We start from the raw sequence: 14356 nt of genomic DNA, 5'->3' as shown, positions 1-14356 counted from the left end.
GGCAATGCTTGGTGTCACCCATTCAAAGTTAATAAGAAGTGTTGATGCTGACGTTACTCCACAAGACGAGACACGAGATTGGGTTTAGGAGAACAAGACTAGACAAGATTTTTAAACAATTTTTAAAAAATTTCCAACGATAAAATACATGAACAAAAAACTGTTTTTTTTTTTCAACTAAAGAAAAAATAAATAAATCACAAAATTCTAAAAAATGTAGCTGCTTTTTTTTTTTTTTTTAAATCAACTTGCAATGATTGTAATTTCACTTCCATTTTAATAAATTCTATGCAGTAAAGGACATGTAAACACTGCAAAACATTTGGTCACACTTTATTTTGATGGTCCGTTTTTTGAATTTAAGTAACATTGCATCTACATGCAAACTAATTCTCATTAGATTTTAAGTAGACTGTTAGGTTGGGGTTAGGGTCAGTATAGAGGAATTACCAACCTACGTCACACATGTTGTCACACAGGTTCCAGGTTGCAAAAAAAGACTGGCTGCATTAGCAAACTTGTCGTGTTGTGCGGTAGGATGCCAAATTCGAAAAATAGAAAACTTAACTTTTACCGTACACCAGAATGGTTTTAATGCCAACCGCAGGCGTCTTTGGCTAAAAGGGAGCTGAATGGAGTGAGGACCTGATTAAAAATGCTCGACTCATTTCATATCAGGTGAGTTGACGCTATGCTGAATCATACACATTACTCATTTTTGATTGCAGCAATGATTTCAGCAAAAATCATTTATTAAAAGTTAAAATGTTAAATATGTTAAACATTTTAAACATTCACACCAAAAGTTAAATATGGTGAATTAAACTGCGGACACTGAATGCTTAGAATGAAATGTAAACATGTAAGTTCACATACCCTGCCGTACAGGTGCAGTTCGCTGTCAGAATGCAGTTGTTCTGCTTGTTGATTAATTACCCAGGCCTTGTATAGCTCTGTCTTCCTTGTCTTTGGCTAGGCAGAACCTCGGTTCTTAGCACTACAAAGTTTTGAATCTGGTAATCATGGAACATTATTTCTTGCACATGACCACACAGAACAAAATTGTTGGCATCCAAGGTAGGCCTTTAACTTCTCTCTTGTAAAATCACTTGGAGTTTCAATGAGATTGTATATTTTGGGCTGGATGCTTGGCCATTTCGTCTTATCCATTGGGATGGTGCTATCGCAAATGGACCAGTCAGATGAACGCCGCTCACTTTAACGTTAATTTTGTCTAACGAATAACTGTGCTTATCACTGGGTGACAAGCTGTTATAATACGCTGAAAGCATTATGTAAATAATATATATAATAAATATAACTAATCTCTAATACAACAACAAACTCTGTACTGCACCGTTTTTTTTTCTGCAACCTTGCTGCGCGCGCATCCTAAATGTTTAAAAAATGGTAATTCATCTATAAGTTGACATTATAGTCAGTTAAATGTTGAAGTAGGAGTATCAACAGATATTACGCAGACAGTCTACTAATACTCAAATGGACTATCAAAATAAAGTGTCACCAAATATTTAGCTAATATATGAATGGAAAATGATCTTCATATAATAACTGAAAGAAAAATAAACAAATTAATTAATTAATAAAAAAAAATAAAGCAAAACAATTTAGGTGCTTTTTGAAAATCAACTGAATGTTATTTTACTTACATTTTAATGAAGTCTATGCAGTATAAGACATGTAAACACTGCAAAATATTTAGCTACAAACTCTACTGACTCTACTCTCGCTTTTCCCGGACAGCACAACACGTGTTTGGTGATGATGGTGGAGTGTGCGAGTCTGCATGAGTTTACTGTGTGTTTGTGTGTATGTGTGCATGAACTCAGAGATATGTGTTTGTGTTTGTGTGTGTGTGTGTGTGTGTGACCTGTAGTCCTTTACTGACTCGGTAAGTGCAACGAATAGTGTCAAACAGCCGCGTGTGTATGGAATATCCCGTCACAAAATGTGGTTAAAATTCCAAAACAATGGTAATATAGTTTGACTGCGGAGTTTACAAGTCTGTACTGCACTTCAATAATGTGGCTAAAAAAGGAATACTCCACGTGTCTTAATTCCATTTGTTTACAACGATTATGACTTCCAGCATATCTAGAGCGATATTCCATCATATGGTAATGTCTACGGTAAATTTGTGTCGCGGCAGCTGTTGAACTCAGGTGAAACAAACCCGCCTAAGCAACTGAGTGACCTATGTGAGTAACGTGCAACAACGAGGCCAGTCTAGTTTGCCAGGTGTGTGGAAAGCACTCAAATTCAAATTAAATTCTGCCTCCAATATTCAGTGCTAGTTTCACCCTCATGCTCCATCAAGCTAACATCGCAACTCACAAGACAAATTTTCACCTCAACAAGAAATCTCATCACGATTTAATCTCGTGACACAAGATATCGCCACACCCCTAATAAATATGCAAATTTTTAAAACAAAATTCTGTGCAGAAATAGCAAAAAAAGTCTGTAGATTCTGTCTGGCCCTATATGGGTCTCATTCAGTAACCATGAGTTTGCATAAATTGAATATGCGTACAAATAAATCATGATTCATCTAAATTTGATACAAAAATTTATGAAACAAATTCAACAACAACTTATACCACAAGTACGCAATAATCATCTACGCTCGAGGCCTTATAAACATGTATAAAAAACTGTACATATAATTAGATACGTTATTTACAAGTTGAATGAAAAGTAGACATTAAAAACAAAACAAATATAGAATAAAAATAAGTTGAAATAAAATATTGGTGGCTCAGTTGTTAGAATTGTTGCCTCAGAGCAGGAAGGTTACTGGTTCGAGCCCCGGCTAGGCCAGTTGTTTCCCCCACAGTCTAAATAGATAGGTGAGATAGGTGAATTGGATGAGCTAAATTGGCCTTAACGTATGAGTGTGTGTGAATGTGAGTGTGTATGGGTGTTTTCCAGTACTGGATTGCGGCTGGAAGGGCATCCGCTGCATAAAACTTTTGTCGCAATAGCTGGCGGTAGGGCTGTGCAATTAATCGAAATCGAACCGCATTTTAAAACATTGCGATTATCTAACAGCAAGAGGCTGCGATATGGAATATATCTTTATAAATACAAAAAACGTATGCACCTTTTAGAGAAGGACACCTGGTGTATTGTTTTTAGAAATAAGAAGTCAAAATAAAATGAGACTTTCCTTAAAACAGCTAAATAATCTTCCAATGGGAATGCAAAACAATTCTAGTTTCATTTAATTTTGATGTATTTCTGAAAACAAGACAACAAGCTTTATGCCTTTTGATTCAAGAATTTTGACATATCTGTATTGGAAACAAGACAAAAACTTCAAGTAAGAAAAGCTTTTTTTTCAGTGTACCCAAGGATAGTCATGCAGTGTGAAAACAACTGCAAATCACACGGTGTGAACTCAACATTAGTGTTCATCATCACTTCATGGAGTTGCTGGTGTTCCCTATGTGGGAGTTTCCTGGCTCCATATAGTTTCTATTTCACCTGCTGTCTGGCAAGGTTTTTTTTTTTCCCACACTGACAAATGATGTGTTTCACATACTGCACAGCAGAACGCTACACTGACAGAACAAAATGGCACATTTATCAAGCAGTCATTCGTTGATGGAGTACCAGACAACAGGCAAGGCCGAAATATAACAAGAGTTTGGCCACAGATGGGAAAGTCTGAACTCTCTGTGTCCTCATCTTGTGCCAGAATGTGTGATGTTGACAGAACTGTCACCATCGATTAATCTGTGGTGTCAACAGGCCAAACAAACTGTGTCACAGGGGCAAAACTGTGGGGGAAATCAATGCATCCAAACACATTCTCAACAAACCACACAGAGAGGGAGAGAAAAATGATGCCTATTAAAAACAGACAGAAGGAATGAGATTAGAGAGGGAAGGAAGGAGACGGTCTAATGATGGTCACTCAAACAGCAGGAAGCATCTCCAACTGTTTCCTCCATCAGCGGATGGATGCAGCAGAAAACAAATCTGCTTTTATACCGCAGTGCTTCCAGCATAAGCATACATGCACCATTCCTTTCAATTAGAGAAAGCAAATAAAACTCATGCACAGATTCACAATCATTAAATGCATTTAGTCTTACACTGTGATATGGGATTTTCCAACCTGATCTCATGAAGACACGCAACCATTTTATGTTTTGTCAATTAAGTGGCTAATTGGTACAAATTTGACCATGAGTTCAGCTGTATGGAAACGTACAATTTTAAAACCCAAACCCCACCCCTAAACCCAACGGTCATTGGGTCATGAGCAATTCGTACTAAATTGTACAAACGAGATCGTACAAATTCATACAAATTAGCCACTAAATCTAAATGTTACAAATTGCGGTGAGGTTTCGTTGGATTTTCTAGTGTGGACATGTCTCACTGTGTAACTATTTTATGTTTTGTCAATTAAGTGGCTAATTCGTACAAATTTGACAATGAGTTCAGTTGTATGAAAACCTTTGATTTCAAAAAGGAGGTGTGGCACCCAACCTTGCCCCTAAACCCAGCCGTCATTGGGGGATAAGCAAATTGCAATCAATTGTATGAATGAGATTGTACAAATTCATACAAATTAGCTAATAAATCAAAAAGTTACGAACTGAGTGAGATTGCGTTGGATTTTCTAGTGTGGACGTGACTCCCTGCGTAACTATTTTAAGTTGTCAATTAAGTGGCTACTTTGTCCAAATTTGACAATGAGTTCATCTGTATAAAAACATTTGATTTTAAAAAGGAGGCGTGGCACCCAACCACTGTCCCTAAACCCAACCGTCATTGGGGGATGAGAAAATCCTACTAAATTGTACGAATGAGATTGTACAAATTCATACAAATACAAACTAAATCAAAAAGTTACGAATTGCCGTGAGGTAGCGTTGGATTTTTTTAAAAAGGAAAGTGGGAAAAAAACTCCATTTCTCAAAATACCAATGCACATGTGGACATGGCCTAAGTTACCTGCAAATATCTGCGAGAGCGATATACAGCGAGAAGACATGCGCTGTAAGCTAACATCAGAAAGTTTGCATTGTTACAGTGTTGTTCACCCCATTTTAAGGCCTCACCTCAAGATATCACAAGCATGACGAGAACAAAAATGATTAAACATTCTCTTTCCCTCACACAGTTATCGGTAACTAGAACTGCTGCTCACAAGGCTTTTTTTTTCCAGGGCCTCAAGGCTGAATCCAAAGCCTCCTGCTTCCTCAGGCATCTGCATAAATTCACAACCAGCACACCATTTCCAGCGGAAACAGAGCCTTAATTATGAAAGGACAGTTCCTTGATTACAGTGCAAGAACATGTTTGCTAGATTATAGGGATGCTTTCCAAATGCTCGACAACAGCCAACAATTATGTGCACTTTACAAAATGTTAAAAAATGTTGAGATTCTAAGTAGTAAAGTCCGTTCTACTTAAAAATTGCAAACAGAATGAGAAAAAAAAACTGTACACTATATGTCTTTAGCTATAAAAAAAAAAAAATTTTCAACTTGAAATCGTTAGCACTTTAACTTTGTATCGATCAACTGGAAAGTAGGTATCACAATACTAGAATTCGGTATCAATCGATACTGAAATTTTAAAACATTTGAGTGCTTTTGAGCACATTCTTAAACACCTCTGATTTGTCATCGTGTTCACGTGCTCAACAGAAATGGCTGTAATTGACTATGAAGGTCATCAGCTCACCAAACTCACCGCTGTTTACTGAGTGTAAATACAAATACAGGGACAATGGAGAGTATCAAAGTCACGTCGATCAGCTGGTATGTCTAGAAGCAGACATACCAGCGTTCCACTGATGTATCACGGCTTTAAAATGCACCAATTTCCCTGTATCAGTGACTGTGGCCAATCAAAGTCAATTCCATCAAGCTCAAATGTTAGCGGGAAATGGACGTTTTTAAAATTACAGTATCGATTAGTACCGAATTCCAGTATCATGACAACCCTACTAGAGAGAAAAGTACTGTAAAAATGGCTTTATATTAATTTTTTAATAATTCATAGTATTATTAATAATATAAATATGTTTAAAATATTTAGATATAATTAGTATTTATGTAAATAAACTGAAAAGTATTGTGTCAATGAATATATACACAGTAAAAAAGTCATGACAACAAATATTTTTAGGTTACTTAAACTTAATTTAATAAGTTAATCAGGTTTCAACTGCATTTTTGAGACAGTCCGGACTGCAGCCTGCAGCTTGATGACGTACTGGACCAGGTCCATTACATAGTGGACGATTGTCTACACTAGGTCTTCACTGGGTTGATATAAGATTCTGATGATATGATAACCTTGTATAAAAATACCCCGGTTTCACAGTATCACCGTATTATGATTACAGCACTAAATTAAGTTCTTTTTAAATGTCTGGCTAAAAAATAAGAACTTTTTTCCCATTGAACACAATATATTTTATTTTAAGAAACATTTCAAATATTTTGGACCAGTAGTTTTTGATGTAGAGGTTCCTTTTCTGCTGGAGATACTGTTGCCCTAAAAAACTAAATAAAATAGTTGAGAAAAACCTTAGGGACCGTGTAACAGAAAACTTTGGTGGTTTTAAAACCTTGACTTTTCAAAACGTGGTAAACCTTAAAACCAGTTATCGTCCCATGCCTAGTCTACACCTCCCTCAAAGCTAAACCCAACCGTCACAGTAGTATGACCATTACCTTTGGCCGCATTCACACTATGCTATCCGAACCGTGCACAGGCATGTTTCCCGATTCGTTTAAGAAGTGTGAGTGCTCTGAATCGGGCTCAGGAGCGGTTCAGTCGGCCAGCCCTGGCCCGGTTGGAAGAGGTGTGCCAGAGCGCGGTTTACTTAGGCTTTGGCACGGTACGCTTGTAGTGTGAGTGCAAAGCACACCTGAGCCCGAAACTGAAGATAAGACATCACTTTTAGGGAACTGTTCCATATATATTTATTAATCATTCTTACTTTTCAATGAACACAAACTGTCGTAGTTTATTAAAGACGCAAACCCCTCGCTACACGTCAGCTACACCTTCAGCAAATCTCCTCATACCTGCAGCATAAGGACTTTCATGATAGTTTATGAGCGTCAAAAGTGGTGGATCTGTTCGGCAAAGTGTTTGACTGCCTGACACTGCATCCCAAACGACTAAAAATAATACAAAACAATATAACTAAAGCAATCTCCATTGTGCTGATCGAGAGCGCTTCTCTTCCTATTGAACTTAACAGTCGCATCATCGATGATGTAAGCATGCGCAGGTCCGGTAGGTAAAAATGCAATGTGAGTGCAGGCCGAGGGGGAGAGGGGAGGGGGGACAATCACGCTTTGGCACGGTTCAAGGCAACTGTACCGAATGTGAGTGCGCCTTTAGTGGGCGTTCCTAGGTCCACTACACAGTGGAACTTTTTCAGTACGTCATCTTACTATCGACTGCAGTGAAGACATCTTGGCATTTTTTTAGGTTTAACTTAATAGGTTTAGTCAGTTTGATTGAGCAAGTTCAGATGACTAGAAAAGTTCATTTGATTCAACAAAAAAAATTATGGAAGCAACATTTTTTACAGTGTATTTATTGACCTTTTTTATTCATCAATAGCTAAGCATAAAGTGACACGACACTGGCTGCAAACTCACACCAAATGCAAATTTAGCAAACAGGAAGTATGCTGTTTTGTGTGAATGTACAATACTTCTGTCACTGGAAACGTTTGAACCGTCTCTATATATCAATTTCACTAAAACATTTGTAGTCAGATCTGACTATTATAAATCTTCAACTGCAACAAACTCGTATAAAAACATACACAATCAGCGATGTGAAGAGCTCAGTGGGTCAGCATTAGGAGACGCTGCGCTGCCCTTCAGTCATGTTATATAACATACAGCTAGAGTCACAATCTTCTATTTTTACATGAGAGGGGAGAAGGGCCGCCTTAGCAGACGTCTCTAAAACACACACAAACGAACACCTCTACCTGAAGCCATCTGCTGCAAATCAATGTTGTAATGACAGCAAATGATTAAAGAGAAAAATCAATATTTCCATCTGATCAATATTCCTGTCATTGCATAGAGTAAAGAACTAGTGAAAAATAATATTTAAAATATATTTGTTTTGAATATTGTTTTATTGAGGTTTCTGATTTGTACTTTTAAAATACATGACCAAATATAGAAAATTACTATTAAAAGAGTTCAGAGACAGGGTGTTTTTTATGCATCTATGTTTGCAACTAGCTGCTGTTGTTTCTTTGCAGCCTGTCAAATAAAAATCATAAAATAATGGTGCTTAGGGCAAAGTTTAAAACTAAATTTAGACAAGGTACTACCGATTTAGCTCTATTTCACTACCAAAATATTTCTGAACAACCCCGAAAATTATAAGAGCACAATGAGGAGGGAAACAGAGCATGCTTTGAACAAATCTGGCAAGCCAATAATTGGGTTTTAATCCTAAAGTTAAGCAAATTTTTTTTAAAGTTCGGAAACAAACTAAATAAAATTCGCAAATGTGCATTAAGTGTAGTCTTGCTAAATTGCACGTGGGCTAAATGATTTGGCTGTAATGTTTGCTACATCAGAATTGATTTGCTAATTGCGTTTCCATCTCCTATAATTTGTATCAACCCTTTTTTTCGCAAAACAACTTCAAGTAAGCATAAAAACAACTTATTTTATACAAAATCTACATTATATGCATTAAAACAAGCTATAAACAAAAATTGCTTCAATTTAGGTAGGTTTAGTTTCATATTTATAATATTCTTAACTATTTCTATTTTTAAAATGCTACATTTCAAATATTACTATCATGATTTGCAATTCTAATTAAAGTAAAAATACAATTAATGTCTCACAATAACAGCTCTGAGATACGGAGATGCTGTCTTGACAGCTCTGCTTGGAATGCAATGGGTCCTTTGGATCTTCATATGGTTAGATTATGTTTGAATCCCCAGGGAGCTCGGTAACCTGGATTAAAAAAACCTGAGGGCGATCCCCTTCAACAATCTCAGGAAGTTCTCAGGAAGCCCAACAATACGTATGTTCTTCCTTCTTCCTTCATCATCCCAATGTTGTGTTAACTCCAGAATTCACCTCTAGCATCTGTAATTTACCCTCGACTGGGGCAGCAGCATTTTCCACTGCAGAGATTCCGCTCTCAGTTTCAGCGATAAGCTTTTTAGTGGTCATCAGGTTTTTCGTTCTGTTGTGGCATTAGATGAGACAATGCACTCAGCTTATTTTGGAATTGTTTTCCCTGATTTCCATAATAAGCTGCCAATACACGTACCAGGTGCAGGAACACTGGTGTTAGCATTAACATTTTCACACTTTTCTCTCTCTGTTTAATCACTCTAAACTTCAACCTTCCTTTAGAATGTCCAGAAATCCAACTTTTTGTGCAATAGTTTGCATCCTCCTCAACCTTTTCGGTGCTACCATGAGTGCAATTGACGGTGCAGAATGTTTCGTCGACATTATGGGGTTTGCTGGGGAGAAAACTTGCAAATATACAGTACAGCACTTCAGAGCCACACTGCTAGCGATCAAAGACTTATGCAAATTTGGCAAGCAAACGCATTCTGTGATGTACAGGAGACACGGCACTCAAGAGATTGATTGACAATGGTCTACAGCCAATCAGGACGCAGAACACAATGCGCTAATTAGGACACAGAACAAACTGCACTGTGGAAAAAAGCATGTCAAATTGCACAAAAAAAAAAAATCTGTGAAACTGCGAAAGATGAACTGCATTATGGTGAGGAACCACTGTATGCAAAAAATAGCTGTGATTTCAACAGTAAAAAACTATAAAAACGCAACAGTAAAAATCCATAGCCTGGTTAACGGTACGTTTCCTTAATACATACAGCGAATAACCGTGAATTGACTTTCCCAGATTCCCTGCATGGCACATCACTTTTTATTGACATTACTATGGATATTTTTAGTTGTTTCCCCATTAGAGATTTGTGTTACATCTAATGTTGATAAAAAAATGTTTATTTCAAGGCTTTAATTTTATGCGTGTTACTGACACTGAGCACCTTCTATATACTGATACACTTTTCTGCTTGTGGGAAAAATTGTTTGTGATGACTATTGGTTCATTACGTAACCCTCATCACCACCTGTGACCTGTATATGGCTGTGCTAACGTGTCTATCTGTGTAACAAAAGATGTGTAGATGTTGGTAATTCAACATACAGACATATTATATCTATAAATTTATGAAACACAGTACTTTACTGTAAAAATTACTTTTATGGTTTGTACCGTTTTTTTTATGGTGGAAAAACTGGCAACTGTTTTTTACCATTAATTTTACGGATTTATTTTTTACAGTGTAAGATTAAAACAACGTTTCGACCTACACAGTCTTCTTTAGGTCAAACAAGTAATGCAAATTGTTTTATAAAGTTTTATAATTTTCACCACACCACATGTGAAACTAATAGCTATCCTAATTAGCCAGTCAAACAATAAGGTGAGAAAAACAATATACACAGAAAAATTTGCAAAAAAGTCATCTGATATCTATACATATGTTGTTTAAATTCCAATAAACATAACAAAAAATGCTCATGGAATTTCATTAGAGTTTAAACAGTGCCCTGGAATGAGAAATGCCATTTCTGAAAAAGCTCCTAAACTGAAACTAAAGAAGCGTTGTAAGAGTTGAAAAACAAAGCTTAAAGAACTTCTTGACAGCAAAAGTGTTATCTATAATAGCACTGATCAGCTCTACAGTGACCTGATTAAGAGGTCAAATGTGTCCTGACATCTTTATAATGATAAACATCCATTGGTAACCTGATCTGTTAACACCACAACTCAGTTACCGCACTTAAGGGTCATCAAACGTACACAATGTACCGTAGTACAAAAGACAGCACAGATCAGCTCCCGTAAATGTACACGCACTTACAAAACTTTGCCCTTCTTAAGAAGCCCATCATCACCATTCAGACCAATAAAACGAACCTACCAAAAATCAATCTCATCACAGCGTCTGATTAGCAGATCCACCACACACACACACATTAGCGTTTATTGTGAGTTCTTGAGTGCTGGAAAGAGAAGTCATGCATGAGTGCTCAAGGAATGCAGTCAGGGAAGATTCCGGTTTCCTTTTATTACGCACAAACCTCCACAAACCACACACACACACACACACAAGCTTAAAGTGCTTACCATACATTGCTCTGGATGTCAGTAAAGCTGCTCTCTCTTCTCAGTCCTCTCCTGCAGGGTCTCAGATGAGAGATTTTTAGAGACACTCTACAAGCTCACACACACATGCGGTTCGCTGTTCTGAAGGCTAAAAGTGATGCGATACAAAAAGGGAGCAAATCGCACATGTTAATGGGCAGCGATGGAGAAGCTATGATCCTGCTGGGATGACCTTGGTTATTGCGCCAGTCTGCGCGTCCAGGTCTCAAAAGAATAAGGCTCATTTTGAACGCACGAGTGTCCACCTTCTGCTCGCCAATCAACACTCAAAGAGGGAGGAGCATGAGAGAGAGAGAGAGAGAGAGAGAGCGAGAGCAAGAGAGAGAGAGAGAGACAGAAAGAGCACCAGAGCGAGAGAGAGAGAGAGAGAGAGAGAGAGAGAGAGAGAGAGAGAGAGAGAGAGAGAGAGAGAGAGAGAGAGAGAGAGAGAGAGAGAGAGAGAGAGAGAGAGAGAGGCAAAGAGAGAAAGTGGGATGTGCTCATTTATTCTCGGCAGAAGTTCCTCCCAGATTCACAACATTTCTCAGGATATGCAGTGTATTTCATTAATTTTTAACATATGAAACCTTTTTACTAACTCTACTATGTCTGACAGAAAAACGTATAATTGTAAATGTTTACAAATAACATTTAAATTTTTTTTTTAAGAAAATATAGAAGTAATCGTCAGTGCATTGACACATAGCTGCTGACAGCGACCCAAGATCGATTCCCAGCTTGAGGTCTTTTGCCGATACTTCCCCCCCTCTGCTCCCCTAACTTTCCTGTCTGTAATCTCCACTGTCCTGTCCATTAAAGGTGAAATAGGGTATATGCTAGTGTTTCTTCCCATACTGATAAACTTCCGGTGAAGGGTTAATGTGACTTTTTTTCCATTTTATACGGTTCCTTTTACAGCATCAATGTTGCAATGTAATTAAAATACAATCAGTTAAATAGACTTTGACATTCATTTAGTTGCTCAAGCTTAAAACGAGACGAAAAGTCGTTTACTCGCATGCGCCCATTAGAATCAACAGGCTAGCACAGAAACTCCATTGAATATACTGGAGTAAAATAAATGCTCATATTATAAAGTCATGGCAGAGAAAAATGTAATTTACTGCAGAGCTTCTTGTACAATCTGAGACCGACTTTATATCGGATATCACTCAGCCAGTGGAGATCGCTGATTTTTAAAGAAAACAGACCTTAAACGCGCCAATTTTGCAATGGCATACAGTTCACCAGAAACGCTTAATCCAGGTTACTGACAAATTAAAAGTCCTATTAGCATACTTCTGAATATACCCTATTAACCCCCCCCCCCCCAAATTATAATATAATAACAATAATAAAAGAAAAGAAAAAATAGAAAATAAAGAAATGATTAATGTTTTCATATGCTGATTAGTCCAACTGCTCGTTAATGCAAATTTCTAATCAGTCAATGAAGTACACTCAAAAGTACTAGGTACCCAACAATTTTACTCAAGCAAATGTAATGAAGTAAATGTAATTCGTTACTACCCACCTCTGCATACCTTTCAGCCAATCAGAATGAAGAATTTAACATATCCTTAGAGCTTGGGAATTAATCAAAAAGTGATCAAAATTGACATTCAGAACCTATAATTGTTTAATTTTTCCAGGTTGATTTTTTCGTTTACTTTCCCTACCGTGTGTGGAGTCATGTGACTCCATACCATTGCATTACGTTATTCTGCCAACAAAAGTGTGCGCTGTAACCAAAAGCGGGAGACGAATCTCTATAGCAACCTCTCGCAACAGGTTAACGGAGGAACGCCACCAAATGAAGCAAAGAGTAATACTTTTTCTCTAATAATTTACTTGAGTAAGAGTAAATGTACACATCTTTAAATGTACTCAAAAGTACACGTTACCCAACAATTTTACTCAAGTAAATGTAAATTTTTACAACCTACCTTTGCATTCAGCCAATCAGAATCAAGAATTTAACATATCATTAGAGCTTGGCGATTAATCAAAAAGTAATCGAAAACGACATTCAGAACCTATAATTGTTTAATTTTTCCAGGTTGATTTTTTCGATTACTTTCCCTACCGTGTGTGGAGTCATGTGACTCCATATCATTGCGTTACGTTATTCTGCCGACATGTCGAGCATAGACAACGTAAACACTGAGACAACTAAGCAAAAACAGCAGCTTGTACCAAAAAAATTGCAGTTTTACTGTACAGAGCTTGTCAGTGAAAAAAATATAATAAATATATAAGAAATATTATTATAGGCAAAAATATATAATAAATAAAATAATCGTTCATTAATTGCAATCAAGTTAAAATGTTCAAATCAATCGAGATTTTGATTTTAGACCAAATCGCCCAGCCCTACATATCACTGAATCAATATATTTATACAACAGTTCTTTTTAGTTCTCAAATTAGATTGGCTGAAAATGTGCAATATTTTACTAGTATTAGTACTGTTTCAATTCCAGCCCATTCACCTGTAGAATGTAGTTGTTCAGATTGCAATTATAAGATTTATTCATAAGAATGCAATCTATTTGAAAATGTTTCAATTATTTTGGAGATGGTGTTATATCCATGTCCATTGTCCACCGAGAGCGCTCCTCTGAGGGCTACTTACTCAGGAGTCTGATAAAAGTGTGTATGGTGGTCTATTGTTAAATGGAAAGCATTGAGGCTCTATTTAAAAGCCAATTTATATTACGCTGAATTAAATGTCTTTGTTTTAGTCTGTGTAACTCTGCCCACTGCCAGTTTACACAATAATATTTTGACCTTGGAGGAAAACACAGTTTATTTCATATCAGTCAAGGCTGTCTCAAAGTATGCAGGCACAGACAAAAATGCGACCTCTGGAAGACGGTAGAAGCTACCTAAATGAGACAGATTCAAAGTTATAAAAATCCACTTGAGGTTGTTTTTATTTTGCAAACAAATCCAATATTATAAGCTTACAGTGTAAGGCTCAATCCTCAAGCATACCTGAAAACTACTGATGTAGTCAATCTGGCAACCCACATGTGCATTATGTCAAAGGGGCTGGATGTAAAAATCATTCCTTCGGCTTAGTCCATTATTTATCAGGGGTCGG

The 14356-nt window shown here is 37.0% G+C and overlaps 1 protein-coding gene across 2 annotated transcripts in view; it reads right to left on the bottom strand.

Annotated features, from left to right (window-relative positions):
* Positions 1 to 14356, bottom strand: part of efr3bb (EFR3 homolog Bb (S. cerevisiae)) — a 78017-nt gene that overhangs the window by 54851 nt on the left and 8810 nt on the right. The window contains exon 1 of one of the 2 annotated variants that reach the window (XM_056445499.1): positions 11233 to 11484. The exons of the other annotated variant lie outside the window; for it this stretch is intronic. Coding sequence (XP_056301474.1) covers positions 11233 to 11239 — 7 coding nt within the window. The 5' untranslated portion in view covers positions 11240 to 11484. Of the gene's footprint in view, positions 1 to 11232; positions 11485 to 14356 lie in introns of those variants that run through there. 2 annotated transcript variants of the gene reach the window in all.

Source organism: Danio aesculapii, chromosome 20, assembly GCF_903798145.1.
Source record: "Danio aesculapii chromosome 20, fDanAes4.1, whole genome shotgun sequence".
Lineage (NCBI taxonomy): Eukaryota > Metazoa > Chordata > Actinopteri > Cypriniformes > Danionidae > Danio > Danio aesculapii.
The sequence above is the reverse complement of the archived record's forward strand: the minus strand, read 5'-3'. Positions and strand labels throughout refer to the sequence as shown.